The sequence below is a fragment of the Diplodia seriata genome, assembly GCF_021436955.1.
Source record: "Diplodia seriata strain FDS-637 chromosome Unknown scaffold_5, whole genome shotgun sequence".
Taxonomy (NCBI): Eukaryota; Fungi; Ascomycota; class Dothideomycetes; order Botryosphaeriales; family Botryosphaeriaceae; genus Diplodia; species Diplodia seriata.
Window position 1 is genome coordinate 2923286 of NW_027117312.1, and position 22736 is coordinate 2946021.

A 22736-nucleotide genomic window follows, 5' to 3' on the forward strand; every position below is an offset into this window, starting at 1 on the left:
AGCAAATGCGTTGTACGAAGGTGGTAGGCAACAGGCCTTGCTCTGGAGATGTCATGCTTGAGAATCTGTTTCAGTGAACGAAAGCATTGGTAATGACGAACTTTGTAGTATTCTTAGAAGAGATACTTAAATCCTCTTGAGCTTTCGACGTCCACAAACCCAGTGCTACCTCCTCCTACCTGCACCGCCGGCAGCCGCATCTCCTCTCTCCGCCAAGCTAACCACCTCGCTAATACCGGCCTGCTCCTGCTCATCCTCCAGCGCACGGATCTCCTCGCGGCAATCCCACCACTTCTCTTCCGCCCGCTCAAACGCCATCGTCTTGATCTCCTTGGGCATCTTGGCCTCGCCACCGTACTTCCGCGCCAGCTCATCAATGATGACGTTTTGCCACTCATTCGTCGAGCGCGCGTAGAAATCACGCAGCGCCTCGAACGGCCGCGGATGTGGCAGACCGTCTTCCGAGAGCGCAGAAGCGGACTTGTGCTTCTCATCCGCGGTTTCAACCTCGTCCACTTCCTTCTCCTTGGACGGAGCAGCGGAGACGGAGGTAGCAGCGGTGCTCGCAACGTCGTCTTCGTCGCTACCAGCCGCCTCATCGTCTTCATCCTCCTCATCCTCCTCATCTTCATCCTCGTCTTCGTCCTCACTCTCCTCGCCCTGCCAGTCTTCGAGCTCGCGGCGGAAGATCTCCTTGACGCCCTCCAGCTTACCCAAGTCGATCGCCCACATCTCATCGAACGTAAACTCGCGATCCGCCTTCTCGAAGGTGCCGCCGAAGACGTACAGCACGTCGTCCTGCACCGCGAGCGCGGCGTTGAAACGCGGGTGCGGCATTTCAAACTGCACCGCCTTCGGCGGGCGGTCCGGCTTATCCTCGTCATCCTCGTCCCCCTTCTTCCCCTCGCCACTCCCCGGCGTCCCCGCGCCGTCCGCCGGCAGTTCGCCATCCTCATCGGCCCCGGCCAACGTCCCCCTCATCTCCAGCGCCTTCAGGTTCCGCAACAACTCCTCCTCGTCCGCCTTCCCCCGGCCCCTCCTCCCACCACGGTCACCGGCACCCGTCTGCTTCTTCCCCTGCGCGCGCGGCTTGCGCAGCGCGAGCGGGAAGTAGCGGTTGCGATCGATGTTCCACGCAAACAGCTGGTTGAAGAACTCGCTGTCGATGCCCTCCTCGCTCTCCTCGACGTCGTGCACGCCGCCGAACAGGATGCCGCGGCCCTTGTGGAACGCCATGGTGGCGCCGGCGCGCGGCGGGTTGGGCGGGTTCGCGGGCTTCTTGCGGCGCTCCCAGTGCACCTTGGGCAGGGGGGCGCCGTCGACGGGCACGATGCGCAGGAACCACGTGTCCTGGTGCACGACGGGCTTCAGCACGTTGCGGGACGCGGGGCCGCCCTTCCCGCTGCCGCCGCCCTTGGCGGCCTGCTTGACGCGCGAGTAGCCGCCGTACAGCACGGCGCCGGCGTCGCTGGGGAGGAAGGAAAACGACGAGCGCGCGTCGGGGCGCTGGCCGACGGGCGGCAGCTTGGGCTCGTGCCACTGGTACGTCGCCGTGTCGTAGATCCACACGTCGTTGAGGTAGCGCGTCTGCTGGCTGGTGTCCTGGAAGCCGCCGAAGAGGACGATGTAGTTCTTGAAGTACGTCATGCGGTGGCCGCTGCGGGCGGGCGGCCCTTTGCCCTTGGTCTCCAGCCGCATCCACTCGCGCGAGCCCGGCTCCAGGCGCCACAGGTCGTTGTAGTGGTAGAAGGTGCCCTGCTTGGGCGACGAGAACTCGCCGCCGAAGAGGTAGACGGCCTTGTCGTTGCCGCCGCGGGTCCAGGCGTGGCCCGACCGCGGCAGCGGCGTGTTGGGCGACGTGACCTTGCGCCACTCGTCGCGGTGGATGTTGTAGACGAAGAGGTCGTTGTAGAAGTGGGCGAGGGCGCCGTTGAAGTACTCGCCGCCGAACAGGAACAGCTCGTTGTCGTTGGTGGGCGAGCCGATCAGCGTGGCCGAGCCGCGCGCCGACGGCGGCTCGCTGACGGCCTCGGTGACCTTGAGGAACTGCTCCTGCTGCCGCGCGTACTCGGCCAGCACCGCGTCGATGTCGACGTCATCCGCGTCGCTGTCGTCGCCGTTGTCCTTGGGCCGCTTTTGGTTCTTTTGCTCTTTCTTGCCGGCCTTTTTCTCTTGCTTTGCGGCCGTGCGGGCCTTCTTTTCGGCCTTTTTGGCCTTGTCTGCCTTCTTGGCCATTGTCGGAAGTTGAGATTTGAAAAGGGAAGTGTAACACACGGAATTTGAAGCACTGTTTCCGGTGAGGAATGCAGGCAATTCAAATCGGTGAGACAAATCCCTGTCTGCAGCTTGAGCGAGCGTCCCAGCCAAACCGTGCGGAGAAGCGAAAGGGTGTCAAAGAAGGAGCGTCACGGGCGAGGCGGGGCAAGTGCAGGCGGAAGGTGGTGGGTGTGCGGCTTCCAAATTTTTGGCGCCCGCCCCGCTGCCCCGCAGTCTCCGCTCTTGGCACTCCGCCCCCCTGGCGAGATGATCTGACGCTTCGGCGCCGGCAACCCCACCTCCACCCTCCACCAACAACCACCGGTCCCAGCTGACAGCCTTCCCTGTAGACCCACCAAGCCCCGATTGATCTACGAGCTTTTTTTGTGAGCTCTCTAGGCCAATTGTCCTGGTCCGCAGCCAGGAGTAAAGCACATATACACGCCAATTCGGCACCTCCCCCCCAATCCTCGTATCTCGCACATAGCAGCACTCCCACAGCACGTGCCCAACATGATCAAGATATCCCCCGCCAAGATCATCGAGCAGCGCTCGCACATCGTGCCCGGTAGGACGCCTCAGCCGGGCCCCTGCGCCAGCGTGCCACGCACCCCACTAACCCCGGCGCAGGCAAACTCAAAATAACCGAATACTTCTTCGAAGTGCCCACGCACTGGCACAAGCCCGACTCGCGGCCGCTGCGCCTCTTCGCGCGCTCCGCCCGCAAAGCCGAAAAACCCATCGACCCCACCACCACCTCCTCCGACTCGGACGCCGCCGATGAAGAGGCCAAGAAGCAGCAGCAACTGCCCTGGCTACTCTTCCTGCAGGGCGGTCCCGGCTTCGGCTGCCGCTCGCCGCAGGACGTCGGGTGGACGCAGCAGGCGCTGGACCGCGGGTACCAGGTGCTCATGCTGGACCAGCGCGGCACGGGGCTCAGCTCGCCGGTGAGCGCCAGCACGCTCGGGCTGCGCGGCGACGACAGCACGCAGGCCGCGTACCTCAAGTCGTTCCGCGCCGACTCGATCGTGCGCGACGCCGAGGCGGTGCGGCTGGTGCTGACCGAGGGCTGGCCCGAGGAGAAGCGCAAGTGGAGCGTGGCCGGGCAGAGCTTCGGCGGTTTCTGCATCACCACGTACCTGAGCTTCTATCCCGAGGGGCTGCGCGAGGCGTTTTATTTCGGCGGGCTGCCGCCGTTGGTGGAGGAGCCGGATCAGGTGTATCGCCGGACGTTTGCGAAGCTGCGCGAGCGGAACGAGGCGTATTACCGCAAGTATCCCGAGGATGTGAAGAGGGTGCGGGATGTGGTGAAGCTGCTGAAGCGGTTCGGGGACAGCACCGTGAGGCTGTCCGGCGAGGGCAGTCTGTCGGCGCGGCGCTTCATGCAGCTCGGCATCAACTTTGGCTTCCATGGCGGCTTCGACATGATTCACGGTATGGTGGAATGCTCTTCCGCGTGGGCGGACCGTTACTGACCCCGCGCGCGCTCGCAGACATCGTCCTCCGCTGCTCCAACGACCTCGCCGTCTTCGGCCACCTCACCCGCCCCACCACCTCCCTCATCGAGCAGACCATGCCCTTCGACGACCACATCATCTACGCCATCCTCCACGAACCCATCTACTGCCAAGGGTAAGCAAAAAAAAAAAAAAAAAACCACCTTCCTCCGTTCCCGCCTCCAAAAAAGCTTTTTCACTGACCCGACCCCGCGGCACCCCAGCAAACCCGCCAACTGGTCCGCGCACCGCGTCCAACAAACCCTCGACGACTTCTCCCTCGACAAGCCCGACTCCCCGCTCTTCTTCACCGGCGAGATGGTGTTCCCGTGGATGCTCGCCGACTACACGGAGCTGCGCGCGCTCGCCGCCGTCGCCGAGAAGCTGGCGGCCGACGCCGACTGGCCCGCCCTGTACGACGAGGAGCAATTGGCGCGCAACGAGGTGCCCGCGTACGCCGCCGTCTACATGGAGGACATGTACGTCGACTTCGGCTTCAGCATGGAGACGGCGGGGAAGATTAAGGGGTGCAAGACGTTCGTGACGAATGTCATGTATCATGATGCGGTGAGGAGCCGCATGGATGAGGTGTGGAGGAATGTTTGGGCGTTGAGGGATGATGTTATTGATTAGATGGGGGGAGGGGTTGGGTAGATGAGGCTGGCTGACGAGGAGGGGTTTGGGAGATTAGAGGTCTTGCACAGGCTTAGGGGGTTCATATATCATAGATTTGATGGGCTATTTTTCCACCATTGCTTCACACTGAGAAGACTGTCGGGAAGATAGCACTGCGCCGCTTTTGTGCGATCACATCATTCGCTGTGTTGAAAGCAGCAGGAAAAAACCAGGCAACGATGTTTTTGGTGAAGCACTATGGAGTGAAGGCATTCTCCATCTCCTTCCATGCCTCAAACTCCCTAGTTAGTGGGGGTCGCGATCATCGCGCTAGCCTTCGGCTGCGATTGGGTGCTACGCTACAACACAGCGTGTGACGAAAGAAGTTGCCTACCCACATCCGCCTCATGGAAAAATTCTACATAATGTGGGTAGTTGGATACAAGAACCAGAAGTAAATGTAGGTTTTAATTGCGCACGCATATTTACGTCCCGATATTGTCTTCGTCTGTCAAGCAGTTGTCGTGGTTGAGGGTGCACGGACCAAAAGGCGATCTGACGCCGATCCCAGCCACCCGCTCGCTTTATTTAAGAGCGCCGCGCCGCGTCGCGTCGCGCTCGCTTCGCTTGTCCCTCGCGGCGTCTTTGAACCGCGCAACACTCAACATCTTCGAAGCATGCGACTGTTCCCCGCACACGATCGTCAACCTTTCCGGTAGCTGTACGTACTCCAAATTTCCTATTTTCGCCACATTTCGCTTTTGGTTTCGATTTCAGTATGCGCTAGCGTTTAATTCCCCGCGTTACTATAGACGAAAGTCGCGTCGACGACCTATTCTTCTGCGCCGGTCTCGCCCCGCTCCTCGCTGCCCAGCATCAAGTGGCCGGCGCCACGGACCAGTTGACCTCCTACCGGTCTTCCATGTCCTAACGCCTCGCACACAAGCTCGCGGTCGAGGAGCCGACGGGACTCGGCGTTTGTTGACTACACTCCTCACCCACCCATAGAGTGGCGAGGAATGGTCGACCGGATGAATCGGCGTCATACGCGCATCTTGCTGTCCGAGCCAAGGCTGCTCGTGGTTGCAAAAGCCTGGGCGGGTGGGATTCCTGCCGCTGTACCTGCGCGCAGGGGTTGTCGTTTTACACGTTCCTTCTCCGCTGTTGTTACAGAGCATAGCATAGAGCTGAGATTAATATATCGTGTTTCTCAAATAGATGGAGAAATTTGTGTTCGCCAAGTCCCCACCAGGTGATGGCGCCAGGTATCGTGCCTTGCAAGTGCAGTCGGAGGGCATGCATTTCACCCTGTTGGCCCGGTTTGTCGTGACCTGGCGCGATACCGACACAGGCTTCGAGCAGTGCTTGGGTCATCTCTCGACCGATCGCCATGACTCGCCGCCCTGTTTCCTCGCCCTTGGCTTGAGCGTATCGCAAGAGCTCCTGTTGTATTTTCACCTGCCGCTGAAGATCCACGCTACCTCGAAGGGGATGAGGAATATCTACCTGGTAGTTCCTGCGGCATCGTTCGACATGGTCGACGCATCCACCAACAGCCTCGAACTCATCTCAAATCCACAGGAGACTCCAGCCCTGAGCAAAGCAGGTGTAGAGGCGGGCGCCGAGCTCATCCACACCCGATTTGCGCTTCAACAACCAGGCTTCGTCCTCATGACTGCCGGCAAAGCACAGAAGCCCGTGAACGAGCGGTCCCGAGGCCTGCTCCTAAGCCTAAAATCCCTATCCCAAGCACGAAGCTTCGACCTCTACGTCCGGAACCTGGAGTCGAACGCGGACATCATGCGGAAATTCCTCCGCGCCGTGTCTTCAGGCACATGTCGATCTCCCGAAGTCGATCGCAAAGCCACCTTCAACGGACGGCCGTGGGGCGTCAACGCCTGGTACGCGTACAGGCTCCGCGACGACGAGACGTTGTCGAAGGTGTGGAATCCGCTGTTCGACGAGGCGCCGCCGTCGTACGAAGCCACCGTGCAGTCACCACCGCCTGGGGAGGATGCTGCGGCTGCTGGCTTCCAGGAGAAGAAGGGTGGGGCGTCGGCGAACTTGCGTGAGGCCCGCGACGGATCGCATGGCAAAGACGGCGCAAGGGACCATCATGGCGATCTGGCGGACGACAGCGAAGCAGTAGTGCCCGACCCCCCGCACCCCACCGCCAGAGCCCAAGATGCACCGCCACCACCACCATCACCACCACCACCGCCACGAGCCGCGACCGCTCCCACCGCCCAGCCCGAGCCCCTAGCACAAGACCCCCCACAGCAAGACCACCACCACCGCCTCCGCAAACGAAGCGCATCGGCGACAGCCACGGCCATGGCCACGCCAGCACGCCCCCCCAAACGCGTAGCCTTCGCCCCCCTACCCCCACCACCCCCCTCCACCACCGACGAGCCACTCCGCCTCATCTCCCGCGCCCTCCCCCACTACCACCCCCTCTCCATCCTCCACAGCGGGCCCAACCGCCGCCTCTTCTTCCCCTCCTCCTCCTCCTCCCGCTCCTCCACCACCACCACAGCGCCGTACCGCATGTTCTGCGACGCCGTCGTCTACCTCAGCGCACTCTGGACGCGCCGCCACTCCTTCCTCAACGCCGCCGCCCTCGCCGACCTGCGTTTGCTGTGCCGCGCCATACGGCGAAGGGACGGGGCGGGGTACGATGGGTTAAGGGTGCGGGGGATGGTGGGGTTTGTGGAGGGAGAGGGGGATGACGCGGATGACGAGGGCCCGTTCGCGTACAAGGTAGCAGACCAACACCGGTGGCTGGTGGATTTCTTGTATCGCCAGTTTGGCAGGGGGTGGGATGCGTTGGTTGTGGATGAGCTGGTGGCGGTGGCGGAGACGGGGAGGAGGTGGGTGGCGGCTGGCGCGGGGGAGGGGGCGGAAGGGGAGGAGCTGTATGGGAGGTTGCAGGAGGCGTTTTATTTTCAGATGGCGGCGTGTTTGCTTGTGGCTTGCTATAAGTGGTGGGATCGGGAGGATGGGGATGGGGATGGGGATGGGGATGGGCGGGAGGGAGAGAGGCGGGATCAGGGGCTGGCGGGTGGTGGTGATGATGCGGCGGCTGCGCTGGCGACGCGGCTGTAGTCCGCGGTGAGTTAATCGTAATTGAAGGAGCGCTCTACTCTGCGGTGAGGCATGCAGGCTTCACGGCTTCGGGGGAAAGGGAGAAAAAGACTCACTAATGCGTGTCAGATTGCCGAGGCAGCTTGATTGGATCGGAGTGGTTGTCTTTTGTGCCGATGATCCTCGTAGTTCCGGTGATGGCCACATTGTGACTTTCCAAGGCATTTTCCTACAGGATTCTCGGGCCCAAGGCCTCTTAGATCGTATCCCGAGTAGCCGCAGCGTTGTTAATCAAGCAGAGAGTGTGGACCGTCACAACATATTTCTATACGGAGTTGAATCCAATATCCGGATGTAGATGTGCGCCCGTGGTCCTGATAGCACTCGCGCCCTTATCGGAAGACTCCCGACCTATGGCCAGGCAGTAACGCCCGATGGGGCGAAGCGCAGCAGACGATGATGCCTCGAAGGGCTCCTCAACCTCGTCGGGCTGGGCGGTGGGCGAATGGGGGAGCTCGGGAGCGGGACTTGACGACCACGGGATAGCGATCGGGCTCGACGACCAACAAGGGGAAGCCGATGGCGAGCGTAGAAGCTCCGTAACTTCTCGCTCGATAGCCTTCTCGACCCCAGCCTCGCCGGAAATTTCGCCAGTCTCGGCAGTATTCTCGCCAGTCTCGGCAGCATTCTCGCCAGTCTCGCCAGAATTCTCGCCAGCCTCGGCCAGCCTCGCCCTCTTTCGAGCCTTACGCTCGTTCCGCGAGAAGCCATTCTTCCGCTTCCGCTTAGGCTTTTGCACGGAGCGGATATCCTCTTCGCCCTCGGTAACAGGCACGCTATACGCCATAGCGGCAGCATTGGCGAGACGTGTGTGCTTTATCGGCCACATCTATGTCCGGATCTTAGATTCAACTGCCCGTGTAGGAAGAGCGTATCAACCTCGGTGGGCTTAGAAGGCTGAAATCTGCTGTGACCTGTCATGCTGTCATCCGGATTAGAGCTCCTTCGATTTCGGCGGGGCTATGTGTAACCATAGATAGCCTTGCCCACAACGTGAACATGGACTTCTGACCCCGGGCACAGCCAGATTACCATAACTTTCCTCAAAAGGAGACATCGCTCTCAGCCTCTGTGTTCCGGCCGTGTTGCAATATGAGCGTAGTACAGCTCCTTCGCGCAGCCGATGGCTAGCTTAGATCTGTTTTTTGCTCATGTCATAGGTAGTTAAAGCTATCGTCCGGACGTGTATATAGAATTTTTACAGAAAAGGATTCGTATCCATTGCCAGCACAGCAGGACATAATCAATGCAGTTCGGGGATGTAGTTACATCTTCGTGATGGACGCTACATCATTCTTCTATTAGTAACGTATCAAGAAGGAGGATCGCCACAAGCTCACCGTAAATTCCCACCGTGGCCAAGAATCCTTTAAGGTGGCTATTATAGGCTACATTAACTTCGGTTCCTATAGCCAGCGGCAGTTCGACGCGATCTTACGCGATTTTCGCCATTTCTGCAGGGCCTACATCGATAACTTAATAGTTTTCGATACAACTCTAGAGAAGCATCTGCGTCATCTCGATCGCTTCTTCGCCAAAATAGTGGAACACGAGATTATTCTGTCTCCGGTTAAGAGTTTTATCGGTTACCCATGCGCTACCCTTCTCGGCCAACGGGTTAACGCGTTTGGGCTCGCCTCTACAGAGCAGCGCACCAAGGCCATTGTCGAGATGCCGTTTCTAGAAACGCTGAAGGATCTCGAACACTGAATTGGCGCCACCGGATTTCTGCAATCCAAGGTTTAAATTCTATATACACGTCCGGACGATAGCTTTAACTACCTACGTATTGTTTTTTTCTCTAACCGAGCTAAGGCATAGTTACGCCATATTCTGCTATTCTTCGCGCTAGCCATCGGCTGCGAGAGGGGGCTGTAGCAGTAGATAGCTTAGTAAGCGAGGAGCAGGGTATATAAGCGACCCACCGGGGTGCCCCCCTACTGCTCCCATGCCACTCCTCCAACAGGAGTACCAATTCATCTGTTTCCACCCACAATTCAACAAAACTTCCGCGGTCGTGATCGAAATGGGATATGAATGCGAATACTGTGCCAACCTGACAGCCGCCCTGCTGGTGGACCTCGCCGAGAAAGGATTTAAAGGCCATGAGTTCCCCCGCCATGCGTTCTATCAACACCACCGCTCTTTCCACGAACTGGAAAGGTCGGGCGAGACTGGATGCGGCTTCTGCCAACTGGTACTGGAGTGTTTCAAAGGCACGCCTACCGAGTACGATCCCCCTGGACCATTGTGGCCGTCGGAGTGGACTGGACCAGAGTGCGATGTTGAAGACTCCATGTACGCCATCGCCAAACAGCTTCCTGTATCTGACGTTAAGATATGCCTAAACTCGGACCATGTGTATGTTGGGGAGCCGTTGGAGAAAGTCAGTGTGTTCGACGCCATCATGGTTCAGGTTGGACCCATGAGCGAGTATGATGAAAACGGAGACGATCGGATTTTGGGGTTTCCGCCGCTCTTCCTAAGGCTCAGTGCGCCTCCCGGTATGTCGCTTGATAGACTAGTACTGCTCGCGTGAGAACAATGTTGCTGATCGATCTTTCTCCTTCAGGAAGGATCACAAATGTTGGCAAATACAGGATCGGCCGCCTTCAGGTGGACCCCAACCTCGGATCGCATACAAATTTTGCCATTGCGAAACAGTGGCTGAAGGCTTGTCGAACTTCACATTTGTGCTGCCTTTCCGGAGTCGTCACCGAACTCCCCACACGAGTCATTGACGTTGGAACATCTCATGGTTCTCATGAACCTCGGTTGGTTCACTCGCGAGGTGTAAAAGCCGAATATATTGCACTTAGCTACTGCTGGGGCGGGAAAATCTCGCCATTGTTGACCACGGAGACGTTGGACGAATTCCAAAACGAAGTCCCGTACACGTCATTGCCGGCCAACTTTCAAGACGCAATCACTATAACACGACACCTTGGCATCCAATACCTGTGGATCGACTCGTTGTGTATAATTCAGGATTCAAAGCGAGACTGGGAACAGGAGTCCAAGAGGATGGGCCTCGTATACCGCAACTCAACTCTCACAATATCCGCAATATCCTCGCGGGGCAGCACTCACGGAATCTTGAAAGAAGGCTTCAACACGGTTCCCAATCCAAGGCCAACAGCCATGAGAGTGAAGGAAGGCGATGAAAATTCTGTCGAGGTCACAGTTGAAAGGCTAGATGACGACGAAGAAAATATGCGTCGTTTGCAAATGCGCGGCCCTCTTGAGCAGCGTGCATGGACTCTACAAGAGTCGATGCTTTCACCAAGACACCTATACTACGGGAATCGCCAGATATACTGGAGATGCCCTAAAGGGTATGAATCTGCCGACGGTACCCCACCTGGAAACAAAACTCCTGATATCACTTACGACAATCTGTCACCTGTTCTCTACTCGGGCATCTTACGTCAGCCCCGACCCGGGATATACGACGTCCGCGCCCTTCTGCTTGATTATTACCGACTAGTGAACGAGTATTCACGTCGGAGGCTGACATATGATTCTGACAAGCTACCGGCATTCTCGGGATTGGCTCAGCGGCTGCATCCAGAACTGGGAGACCGCTATCTCGCCGGACTCTGGAGCTCCGACATCAACTGTGGTCTACTCTGGTACGACGAGATGGGCCATTGCAAGCATGTCCAGCCATATCGTGCGCCGTCCTGGTCGTGGGCGGTGACCAACGAGATGGTAATCACGCCATCGAACTCGATACCAAAAGGACCTTTGGATCTACAGCTTGTTGATCATGAGATCATTCCTCGGGATAGAGAGAACCCATACGGGGAGATTGTGTCCGGTCATCTCATTGTTGAAGCCTTTACCATGCCGTTGGTTCGTAGTAAGCAGATTGTCGAATCATACTCGCCAGATGACGCGATAGGAGATGTTCACTTCGACGAGGCAAAGGAGGATAGTGGAGACAGATCTGGGAGTTCAACTCTAGCGGTCGTCCTCGCTGACAAGGGGAATTACCTTTTGTCAATCCTGAATACGTTTGGCCGTCACAGCGGGTGGGAGATCGACTTTAACTCTTACTATCCTGAGCAGTATACCGCACTGATAGTCCATGTTTCAGGGTCCGGTGTGCAGGGTTTGGTATTAAAGAATGCGACCAATCAATCGGACGGGGCGTATGAGAGGGCTGGATACTTTTCAATCTCTGAAGAGCCAGGAGTAGGGTTTCTCTCAACTTATATACAAAAGTCAATGCGCCAGAAACTGAAACTCGTTTAAGCAACGCTTTAACTATATCTAGCTTTTCTGTGTGTTCTGAAGAAAGTGAGCATCATCGTGGAGCCCCCGAGGCAGATCATAGATAAAAGACGAGCCAGCATGAATAACGCCGCGGATAACAACACCTATCGCGTCCATACTTGGGTGCGTCGGATTTTCCTTTCTTCAGATCCCACGAACAGAGAGCCGCAGCATAACGCAAAAATCATGGATAACGCAGGGGGAGGTCCGCCGTGCAACGTAGACACGATCATAGCTCTCGACAATCGCTTGATCCCCTCAGATATATCGAGCGCCTTCGCTCCTCTCTATCCTCCAAGAGCATTTTCAAGTAATCCATCAGTACCTGGTCAGTGGCTTTTCGGGTGCTGTCATCAACCATCTGCACTTACGTCAAGAGTGTTCTACAATCTCGAACCTCAGAAACACGCCCTTCTCGTTATCAGGCTGACGAGCTCATCCATCTCTTACTTGCCTGCCACTCTGGCATCACCGCACCCATCCCATGGCAGCAACAAACAAGAAACAAAAAAAAATCCCGAATTCCCGGTTGTCGGGTGACGGAAGATCGGCGTCTCGGGCCGAGCTCGGCCCTACGCGCTAACCGGATCGGGCTGACCCCGTGACATGCCGACCCCTGTGCAAAAATTTGCGCCACCACCTCAACCCCATGTCTAGCTTCAAACCAGGCGTCACGATAGGCAAAAAGCTAGTCTCTCCGACGGGGAATCGAACCCCGGTCTCCCGCGGCTTGTAATAGAGGCTATGACAAGCGGAAATCATCACCACTAGACCATCGAAGATGAGGAGCTCCTTGGAGGAACTGATGGAGGTGTTGTGGAAGAAGCTTGTTTATCAACGTACATATACTGTAATGCATCTGATTCAGCGCTCAAGAGAGGCCCGGGAACTTCTCCTGCCAGGAGCAAACCTTGGTGAAGGGGTGGGTTGGTGGACTGAGCAAACGGGATCGTCACACAAGCAGCGTTGACACGTTGCAAGACAAGGCAACAGCATGTGCGCATAGCATTGCTACGTTGCTACCCAGCGATACATGTGGAGCGTTTGTGGGCCCCGGCAATATTGTGCACCACAATGACAAGCAGAAGCCGATCACTACTCCTTTTCTCCACCATTCGAGGAGTATATGCAAAGGTACACAGTGTCTACCTTCCAGACGTTCCCATTGGTTCACTGGATGACCACGTATCACTTCCCTTGATCAAAGCGCTTACCATGCATCTGCATCTTCTCAACACCAGGCCCCGCCACGGGCAGATATCAGAAAGCAGGAGGGATTTTTACATCATCAGCATCAACATCCTACCATATCCTGACTCGTGCCTACACCCGATCCTGACGCGAAGCACACCGCCATTCCTCGTCGCCGGCGCCAGTTTTCACGGCCCACCGTCGAAGTTGACTCCGTCGATCGAGAACGGGTCGAGGAACCAGCTCTCGGCCGGCGAGCCGAGAACGGCCTCAAGCTCTTTGTCCAGCGGAAAAGCGGTGGAGGCGGGCGGACTGAAGAGGCCGGTGTTGGTGGCGAACTCCGCGGCGACGCTCGGTTGGACTTGCGTGTCCAGGCCGCGGGGGATATCGAGGGCGGTGTTGGTTGTACCGGTAGCACTCACCCCGCGCGTCTAGACCGTCGCCGATGTCGTTAGTGTTGTGCCCGCCTCCGCCGTCGGCTTTTCGGCCGGGGTTTGCGGAGACGAGGCCTTCGCCGTTGATCCACCAAACCAGGGAAATGTAGAGAGTGAGTACAGCGGCGACGCAAAAGATCAGAGATCGAACCTATCACTGTGCTGAATATGCGGGGCTGAAGACTGCGATGGGTTGGAATGCAAATCTAACCTCAACCAAGAGCTGCTATTTCATGAAGGCGAGACTCTGGGAAGCGGGAGATTCGGGCTTGTTAAGAAGGTGACAATGAAGGCCACGACAGAGGTTTTGGCATTGAAAGAGATCATGTGGAGCTTTTTTAACAGGACCAAGCTGCGAGATATCCAGAGAGAGGTCCGCACGCATCGCCGACTGAAACAGTATAACGTTCGTCCTCGTGCAGTCATGGCGGGGTATCTGCAGCGGTCAGTCTGCTTATGAGTGCCTCAGCTGAGCATGGAAGGGTTGGGAGAGTTGTCGCATGTATTTAGCTCCTGTGTCCCTACACGAAAGACGGATGATTAGCCCGACGTCGTCATGCTACATTCCTTTTATCGCATCTGGGCCGGTACTTCCGGTGATATTTCGAGGCAAGACTTTCGGCCCTAAGGGGAAACGAACCTCCAGGACTTCTGGCTACATCATTAACGTCCATTGGCTCTCACCAACTTTGTCGCCTCATGCTGCAATGCACCGTTTCCGCATGAAGTACAGCATCACCTCATGGCTCTAATCAAAACAAACGCCCAGCCTATTTAAACGAGACAACTCTGACACAGACAGTTCATCCAACAAAGAAGACCAAGCCAATGCGACGGTAACGAAGGCATACCACTTCACCGCAACAGCATGCCACGAAACAGGACCAGCTCCTCGGATATCTCTCCAATTTATACCTCCCCCACGAAAGCCCAGCCCCATGTGTCACTTGCCCAGCCCGTCACGCCCCCACATGCATGCCAGCTGCACCCTCCCAGCCAACTTTCTTTCCCCATGCCCACGAGACCAGGCCCCGGCTTCCACCGCGTGATACCCACTCAACGACGCAGTCCGCCTCCCCATAAAAACCTCCTTCACCGCACCTTCCTCTCCGTTCTGCTCAACAACAGAGCCTTGGGAGGGGTGACTATCTCGAAGGAGAGTTGAAAGTTGAAACTGCGGGAGAGCACCAACCTACAATCGTACACTGACTGGCTTGTGGCTTCCGCCGTGTCCATGTTGCGACATTCGGTGCTGACTTTTGCGTTCTCTGTCGCCTCGGCGACGGAAGGAGGTCACTTCTCAACCTTACCGGTGTGAGTTGCGATGCAGTTCCACATGTAGTGCTAATGATGAGCGCCATCACGAATGGTCGTTGATGAAGAGGGTCATGATCGTGATGTGCTGAGCGTCAGTGTGCATTTTCTCTTGTTTCAAGACGAGGAGGGCGGGCGAGAGGGAGAAACCGATTTGAATGAATGGCGAAAAGAGCGAGAAGGGCGCAGTGCAGTGTGCGAGCAACGCTTTGCTCCACGAGTGCACTTTGCCCACGCGCATTCGAAAAGAGACCAAAGCTCGTTTGTTGCAGAAAAGAAAGTGAGCAAGGCCGACAAGCATCTGCGTTTTGTAGGCAGCCAAACGCAAGTGCAAACCTCGACTCGTGCCCAATTCCAACCACATGCCCGGCACATCCGCCGAACCAGGTCAGCTGCCACCAGCCAGTCTTCAACCGATCTCGCCCCTCCTCACGCGCCCAGGTCCCCGCTCACCCCGTCAGCGGGAACGCCTCCCCAGCAGCGTCCTCACCTCTGCATAAAACCTCCCACCATCCACCACAACTCCATCTTTCTTTTCTGGACAACAGAGCCTTCAGTGGAGGTAACTCCAACGGAACTATGGTCTTCGACTGCCGGAAGCGCATACGGTCTCCACCGGTACACGGCTTGTTCTTTTCCCTTCGAAAACGAAATGACCGTACTCGTGCTGCACACTTCTCTTCCCACACTCCCCTCCCTCCGCGACACAAAACCCCCCATAACTCCCTCCCCAGCCCCATCCCGACACCATCACGAACAACAGCAACAACAACCGCCGATGCCGCCGCCCCTCATCACAAACGCTCGATGATGCCGAATAGCAGCGTCAAGCATGCTGATGAACACCACCAGCTCGTCACGAACAAACCACACTGCTGCGGCGGCGACGACAACGGAGGAAGAGGAGAAAGAGGAGTGAATCGGGGTATATGACGAGGGCGAGGGCGAGCCGAGTATAGTGTATCACAGCAGTCGTAGGTCAACTGCCCATGGAAGCAAGCGGGTCGGCCGACCGCCGTTGACCTGTTGCGGAGAGAAGAAGAAGAACGGAAGAGGTGGGTCTTGCTTTTATACATGGCGATGTACTGTACTTGGGGTGGGTGAACGACAGGTGTTTCCACCCCCGTGACATACACATCCGCGCGCATAACCACCACCACTCTCCCCTCTCTGTTCGCCTGACAGACAGACCCAGTTCGTGTGCTTTGTGCTTCGTCGACGCATGCATGGCATGGCACACAATCCCAAGTCAAGTCCTCGTGAACGACGCAATGCGCGGAGGCGCAAGCACTCACCTGCTCTGGAAAGGAAGAACCAAACAAGCAAGAATAGAAATCAATCACAGGAGAAAGCAAGAGGAGAGAGGAGCAAAGACGCATACAAACCCTCCATTCCATCAATTCCATCAATTCTATCGATTCCATCGATTCCACTCCACCACAAAGAATTCCACTCCACCACTCAGAAAGAGAACCATTCCACCCCACCACTCAAAAAGCCCCCCCCCCCCCTTTTCCCCCAAAAAAGGGGCCAAATAAAATAAAGAAATCAAACAATCCCCCCCTCATCAAACACATCCCCCGCCACCTCCGCCGCCACCTCTTCCAAATCCGGCCATCCCATGCGGTACGTCTCCTCGAACGCCAAGATGCTCAGCTGGCCGAGGAAGGGGCCGACGACGCGGGCGACGAAATCCGTCTTGGCCATGGCCTTTGCGTCGGCCGAGTCGCCCAGGACGCCGGCGTCCTGCGCGGCGCGCACGACGGGCTGGAGGAGGGAGCGGCGCTTGTTTTCGTCGCTGTTGTTGTTGCTACTACTACTACCTTGGTCGGTTGTTGCTCTGTTTGTTGTCGATGTCGATGTCGTCGCGGCGGCAGTGGTCCTAGTCGTGGTGGTCGCGGGGCTATTGAGCGAGGAGGCGGCGGCATCACCATCGTCCGCCGCCACGACCGAAGAGGCAGAAGCAGGCTCATCCGCCGCCGCACTGGCAGCGGTGGCGGCGGCATTGTTCGCCAGCCTCTCCTGCAGCGCCTCGGCCACCTCGTCGACGAGCGCGACGGGCCGCCAGTCGAGCGCGGGCCGGTAGACGGCGTCGATGGTGTCGGTCAGGAACAGCCACTCGTGCAGCTGGAAGTCGTCGTGCGCCGTGGTGACGAGCGTGTCCAGCAGCTTGCACGCCTGCAGCACCGAGAGGTTGTTGTACCGCTCGCTGTTGCCGTCGTCCGGCAGCACCGACGCGATGGCGTGCGTGAGCTCCGCCGTGATCACCGGCCACACGGGCGCGAGGTGGACGGGCGAGATGCGCAGGACGAGCGCGCGCAGCAGCAGGAAGATGTCGGCGCGCGTGGCCGACGAGGGCGAGGATGCGGGCGTCGCGGTGAGGAGCTCCGTGAGCTTCTCCAGGATGCCGCCAAGATTGATGGTGTATGTGTCTTCGGGGTTGGCGAGGACGAGGATGGTCATACGGCGCAGGTTGAGCTGCGTCTTGCGGTCCGCTTCGAGCCGCGCGCTTGTTGCGCCGACGCCGAACATGATACCTGCCGTGGTGGGGGCGCTGAGACGGGAGAGCAGCTCTGGCATGCGGTCCTTGTCGTTTTGACTCCACATGCGGAGGACAGGTAGCCACTTCTCCAGTGCCAGCTTCGTTTCGGTGGCGAAGAACTTGGTGTCGTTGAATGCTGCTTCAATATCGCGCTTCCACGCCTTGGTAGCGGCCGGGAGCGAAGAAGTGCGTGTTAGCTCATATATGAGGTCGAGTAGAAGAGGCGAGACGGTCTCGGGGAAAGCCTTTGCGCGGAACGCGGGACCAATGACATTGGTACTGATAGACGTAGCCGCATTCGCGATCCTGTCATTGTCGACGAGAATGAGGGGAAGCTTGGGAAGTATCGACACCAAGACGGTTACAATGTCCGAAGACCGAGTAGCAGTGCTGCCGTTCTCCTCCGGGATCTTGTCGATGGACATTGATGAAGTGTCTTGGAAGTAGCCCATTGGACGGGTTGTGAATGTAGCCGTCAGCAGGCGCATGAAGAGATCCTGATATATCGTCAGTACAGAAAACGTGCAGATTGACTATCAGACTCACCCCTAGGTCACGGCGCATGCGGCGCTGCTCGCCAAAGTTCGTGTTGTCAACCTTCTCCGCAAGTGTGGCAGTGAATTCCAACAGCGCAGGTAAAATCTGACGATGCGGCATAGGGTTGGCCAGGACGTCCCTCAGGAATGTCAAACAGTCCGGCCAGATCTCGTCCATTGCGTCGTCTTCCAGAGATTTGGTGTAGTCAACCAAAAACGCCACCAAATCGGTATCAGCAAGGTCGGATGTCAAAGTCGACATGCGGTGCGGGTCCAGTGCGTGCGGGTTTGTTCTGCTGTAGACGGCATTGAAAATCGCAGGCGTTGTGTGCTTGGGGCTTGACCCATTGAGTACGTTGAGAAGGCTCATGACGGCGTTCGCTTCTTGACTTGCTCGCGGGGACCGACACCAGACGACGGCTAACGTTTCAAGACACTCCAAGGTCTCCGCAGTGAACAAATGCTCAAGAATACGTCTGGCCCTGTTTCTCATCCGCAAGGACGTGTATCCAAAAGACGCAAGAGAGGTATGATCATGCTTGGAATGGCCATAGCCTCCCCAAGACCAGATGCCGAAGCAAATGCGAACCGTGTCCTGGAAGCAAAGAAGGACGGTCAGTCTGCTGTTCGCAGTGACAGCTCGAGTCTGGTTAGCTTCGTTGGCGAAGACACCAGAAACCATGTTGCCAAAGAAGCCCTGAGGCTGCTCCGGTGTTTTCACTGTGGTGACCTTCATTTCCTGCAGGACAAGTCGCTGATGAGCATTTGCCAAAATCTGTTCCAATCCATTCATCAACGCAATCAGCGTGGATTCTGGTGAGATCGAGCCTGGGTGGACCGATTGGCTGAATGTTGACTTGAGCTGGCCGAACGTCAATTGAATCTGCTTGCATAAACACTCGACCAAGGGAAGTAGGTTCTGGAAAATTGTGTCGGCAAAGAGAGGCAAGACTTCAATCAGGAATTTGACCCAGTCGTCCAGAACCAGTCGGCTTGATGGAGAGGAGAACCCGTTTCTGAGGCACTCGACCAATTGAGGTGGCGGCGCAATCACGGGAATTTCTTCCTCCACAGCTTTATCCACTGATTCGCGAATACTACCGGTACGTTCTCGGGACATTCTTTGCTCCACAGGTGACACCGGCACCACAGCGCGCAGGCGGAGTTGAAGAGCAGCCAGCGTGGCTTCGAGTAACAAGGATTGCAACGATGGGCTGGCAGATTGCAGGCGAGCCATGAGAAACGACTCCAACTCGAGATCCTTGAGTGGCAAAGAGTAAGGGTTTAGTAAGATTGCGCGGATGGTCGAGATGGTCGTTCGGTAGAGGGCCTCGATATGCGGTTCTGATCCGGTTGATTTCGCCGAGCCCGAAACAGAAAGTGCACGCATGCAGATGCGGACCAACAGATTCTGCAGCATCAACTCCTGCTCCTCGTTTGCAGATGGGTCCATGACTGGGACGTAGTCTTTGGAGAGGACAACCCAGGTATGATCGGAAGACCAACGAAAGATATTGAGCAGCTGTTGCATGTGGTATAGACACTCCTTCGAGTCGTCTATCAGAACAGGAGGTCGAGAGGCTGACGCCTCCAATTGGTCTGTTGACTGGTACTTGATGCAGTGGAGACTTTGAAGATGAGACATGATTATGTCAAAGACGCGGTTCAAACTGGGCAGGTCCTGAAGCCAGGTCCGGACATAGAAGAAGAGTTCAGTGCCTTCCTCTGCCAGAGCGTCCAGGAGCAAGAAGAGTGGCCGAGTCAGAACGGATTGGTAGCCTCCCACTAAACCGTTAAGGCCGCTCAAAACCGGCAAGCCGCTCGTTCGTCTGGAAAGTCTGCTGGGTTTCTGGGCCTGTTGGTTCTGTTCGTGAATAGTATGGGTCCAGAGTACCGCCAAGCGGCGGCCAGCATCGGCCGCATCTGCTGAACCGGACTTGGTGGTATTTCTTGTTGCCTGCGTCATCAGTGAAGTCACGGCAGCTTCAACGAGATGGTCTGATGCGGTCATGGCCTGAAGTTGCCACAAGCACCGTACTGCCTCGACATGGTACTTTGGTCGGAAAGGAGATAGGTAGTACCAGATGGACACCACTAAGGAATTCACAAGATCCGGCATGCGCTCGGGCGGGAAGAAAGCGGGTGACACGTTGCTGGGTTGGAATGCCGTCATTATTGTCGTGACGGCGATGATTGAAGAGAAAGGAATACAGTGTTCAGAACCACCATGGGATTTCTCCACTCTGATAGCGTCTTCGAATGCCGCCAACAGATCCTTGCTGCTGACAACAGTCGCATCAGAGACTCTTGACAAGATGTTAGAGAGCAGTTTTGTGCTGGTCTCTTTCATGATGTCGGAAGTGCTGGCACGGAGAGAGTGGATGAAAAAGGTTACTGTCTCTCTCAATAACGAATCTCTCAGCTGGACAAAGGAGCACGGGGCGCCTTTCGTTTCGAGATTTCCTTGCTGTTCGTTATAGAATGCTCGTACGAGTTCAACGCTGGGCGTAGCCTTGTCCTCAGAACCCTTGTCAACGAGTGCGCGGTCGGATATACTCTGGACCAGAATGTCCACAATTTCCAGCTTCGTTGTCAAGATGGAATTCTCCGTAGCATTCTGATTGTTGACTGAAGGTGGGGTGTGGTTGAGCATTAGAAGCGTAGCACAGGCTACCAAAGGAATGTGATGGAGCAACATCTCCTCTTCCCGGATGTTGAACCGAGTGATGATGAACTTGGCGAGCTTCAACTTCTGCAACACCTCGCCGCGATCTTTGATATTTTCTGGCATGGCCTCATCCAGGAGTTCGAACAACTTGCCCCAGATGAGTCCGCTTTCCACGCCATCGAAGAAGATGCTGGCACTACGTAATACCTCCTCGAAGTTCTCCTTGCTGGTCGATTCGCCGTAATTACGAGCACTTTCCAGGAGCGGCAGAAATACAGACGGAACAAGGAGTCCGCCCACCTCCCACCGATCCATCAGAGACAAGCAAACTCGGAAAGGCTTTGCATGTGCAGCGGGCGATTGGTCGCGAGTGTTGATCATGGACATGATTCCATTCGTAAGAGGTTTCAAGCCATATCTCTGGAAATAGACGGCGTGATGTGTGTTGACGTCATCCACGGGACTCGTGGGATCCGCTTGCCCATCCGCCCCGTCACCGTCGGTACCAGGGTCGGGTCCCAGGAACCATGACCAAAGTCTCCGGTTCAGGCTCATGTCCCTTCTCGTGACAACGCCGGCGGCGGCCGATACCAGTCGTTCCAGATCCTTCCCATCGATGCGCACTTGGAGAACTTCGGAATGCAGCGGCAACGAGTTGACCAGGAGGTCCAAGTACCCTCTTTGGACCAGGAGTTGGCTGTCACCAAGACCCGCAGCAAAACACCTAATCAGCAAGCCCGGCTCCGGCGCAATGGCAGCCTCTGCGGCCATGGACAGCGCCTCTGCGGGCACATCATCGTCCTCGGTGGTGACTACCGAATTCCGTCTCTGTTTTGTTCCGAACTGCGGTAACCTTCGAACGAGATAGGCGAGGGCTCCTTGGCGGCGGGGAGCATTGGTGATGGTGGCCAGAAAGAAGCACTGCCAGAAGTAGGAGTCCTGCGCGTCGCCAGCACCGTCATTCTTGCGCGCCTCGTCACCACTTATTGTAAACCGCAGCTTGTCCACAATGTGCAGGATGCGCTCAAAGTCCTCGGCGGTCTCGTCTTCCAAGCCGGGCAAAAGGCACAGTATTATTGATTTGAGGGCGGGTCGTAGCGCCTGCGCGTCGACGGCGAGGACGTAGGTCTCGATGAGGGAGAGAAAGGCAGGGCGGACGGAGAGCGAGGCGAAGGACAGGACGGAGGCAAGGCCTGGGAAATAGACGTGGAGATTGCGGGAGAGGGCGGAGTTCTAGGAGGGTGAGCCAATGCCTCGCAGCGCAATGTGGGCGCGGCTGACCTTGAGAATGGAGAAGATGTAGGCGTAGACCTCGAGGGCTTTCTGGTGCACGCCCGAGGGCAGTGAGGGATTCAGGCATTGGGCCAAGCGGGTGGCGATGGTGGCGCTGTGGGGGACATGGGGCACGTCTTGGGGGTGCGTCTGGATGGCCTGCAACAGGTGAGCAGCTAGGCGGGTCGGGGCCGGGCGTGGGCGTACCTTCAACAGGCGGCCCAGAAAGGAAATGTAGTCAGCCCATTCTTGCTGCGGGGTGTCGAACAGGGCGAGGGCGCGCTCGACGTTGGACTCGTAGCGGCGGAAGGCCTTGTCCTTCTTGAGGGGAGCTGCAGGCATGGGTGAGCGGGGGCTGGCAGCTTTCTCGAAGCTTGGTGGAGCTCCAGCGCACGACGTACATACCGTCCTCGAGTGGGCGTCGAGGCGAGCGCACCGCGGGCGATTGGCGGCCGGAGCTGGAGGGCGAGGCAGCGCGGGCCTGCGACTGCGGATCAAGCGACATGGTGCATCAGGGAGATGTCACGGCTCAGCTCGGCGCATTGCGCAGTCCCGAGTCGTCGCGGCCGCGGGCAAGAGGCAAGAGCTCCCACAAAAGCCCACGCGTCAACTCCGGTCTTGGCGCGCCAGGCACCAGGGTCCGACTAAGTAGCTGCCGCCCGCCTCGCACCCGCCGTTCCTCTGCACCATCGTCATCGCCGTCTTCCTTGTCCTCGTCATCTCACCAGCCACCCACACATCGTCTCACCCTTGCACACGCTCTCAACCATTGCTTCGCCTCTCGGCGTCGGCCTTGGGGGAGACGGTTCCTCTCCCGCTGGAACGCGTGGCATTCATTCCGTTGACTCAATTTCCGTTTCTCAAAATAACTGAAAGCGAATGGCATTCATCATCATGCAAATCCATCTCCTCTAGCTTCCTCACCGACGTATAAGAGCTATTCTACATATTCTCCATAAAAAGGGATATCTATAAACGGCTTATAATACC

At 57.2% G+C, this 22736-nt stretch overlaps 4 protein-coding genes and 1 non-coding gene across 5 annotated transcripts; 1 reads left to right on the top strand and 4 right to left on the bottom strand.

Annotated features, from left to right (window-relative positions):
• Positions 1-165: 165 nt before the first annotated feature.
• KEL3 (Kelch repeat-containing protein 3) lies at positions 166-2235 on the bottom strand (the record flags this gene model as incomplete). Its single annotated transcript, XM_066777304.1, has 1 exon — positions 166-2235. The coding sequence occupies one exon, from the start codon at positions 2233-2235 to the stop codon at positions 166-168; it is 2070 nt and encodes a 689-aa protein (XP_066633146.1).
• Positions 2236-2769: 534 nt separating this feature from the next.
• SLS55_005863 (uncharacterized protein) lies at positions 2770-4385 on the top strand (the record flags this gene model as incomplete). The annotated part of the gene is made up of 4 exons (XM_066777305.1): positions 2770-2824; positions 2887-3690; positions 3750-3888; positions 3977-4385. 4 exons carry the CDS (start codon positions 2770-2772, stop codon positions 4383-4385), a joined length of 1407 nt encoding a protein of 468 aa, XP_066633147.1.
• Positions 4386-7776: 3391 nt separating this feature from the next.
• SLS55_005864 (uncharacterized protein) lies at positions 7777-8298 on the bottom strand (the record flags this gene model as incomplete). Its single annotated transcript, XM_066777306.1, has 1 exon — positions 7777-8298. One exon carries the CDS (start codon positions 8296-8298, stop codon positions 7777-7779), a length of 522 nt encoding a protein of 173 aa, XP_066633148.1.
• A 4184-nt stretch (positions 8299-12482) lies between these two features.
• Positions 12483-12571, bottom strand: SLS55_005865. Its single transcript has one exon. It is a non-coding gene; the product is annotated as a tRNA-Asp (tRNA).
• A 3705-nt stretch (positions 12572-16276) lies between these two features.
• Positions 16277-22088, bottom strand: SLS55_005866 (uncharacterized protein; the record flags this gene model as incomplete). The annotated part of the gene is made up of 4 exons (XM_066777307.1): positions 16277-17767; positions 17817-21707; positions 21756-21905; positions 21954-22088. The coding sequence occupies 4 exons, from the start codon at positions 22086-22088 to the stop codon at positions 16277-16279; spliced, it is 5667 nt and encodes a 1888-aa protein (XP_066633149.1).
• Between the last annotated feature and the right edge of the window lie 648 nt (positions 22089-22736).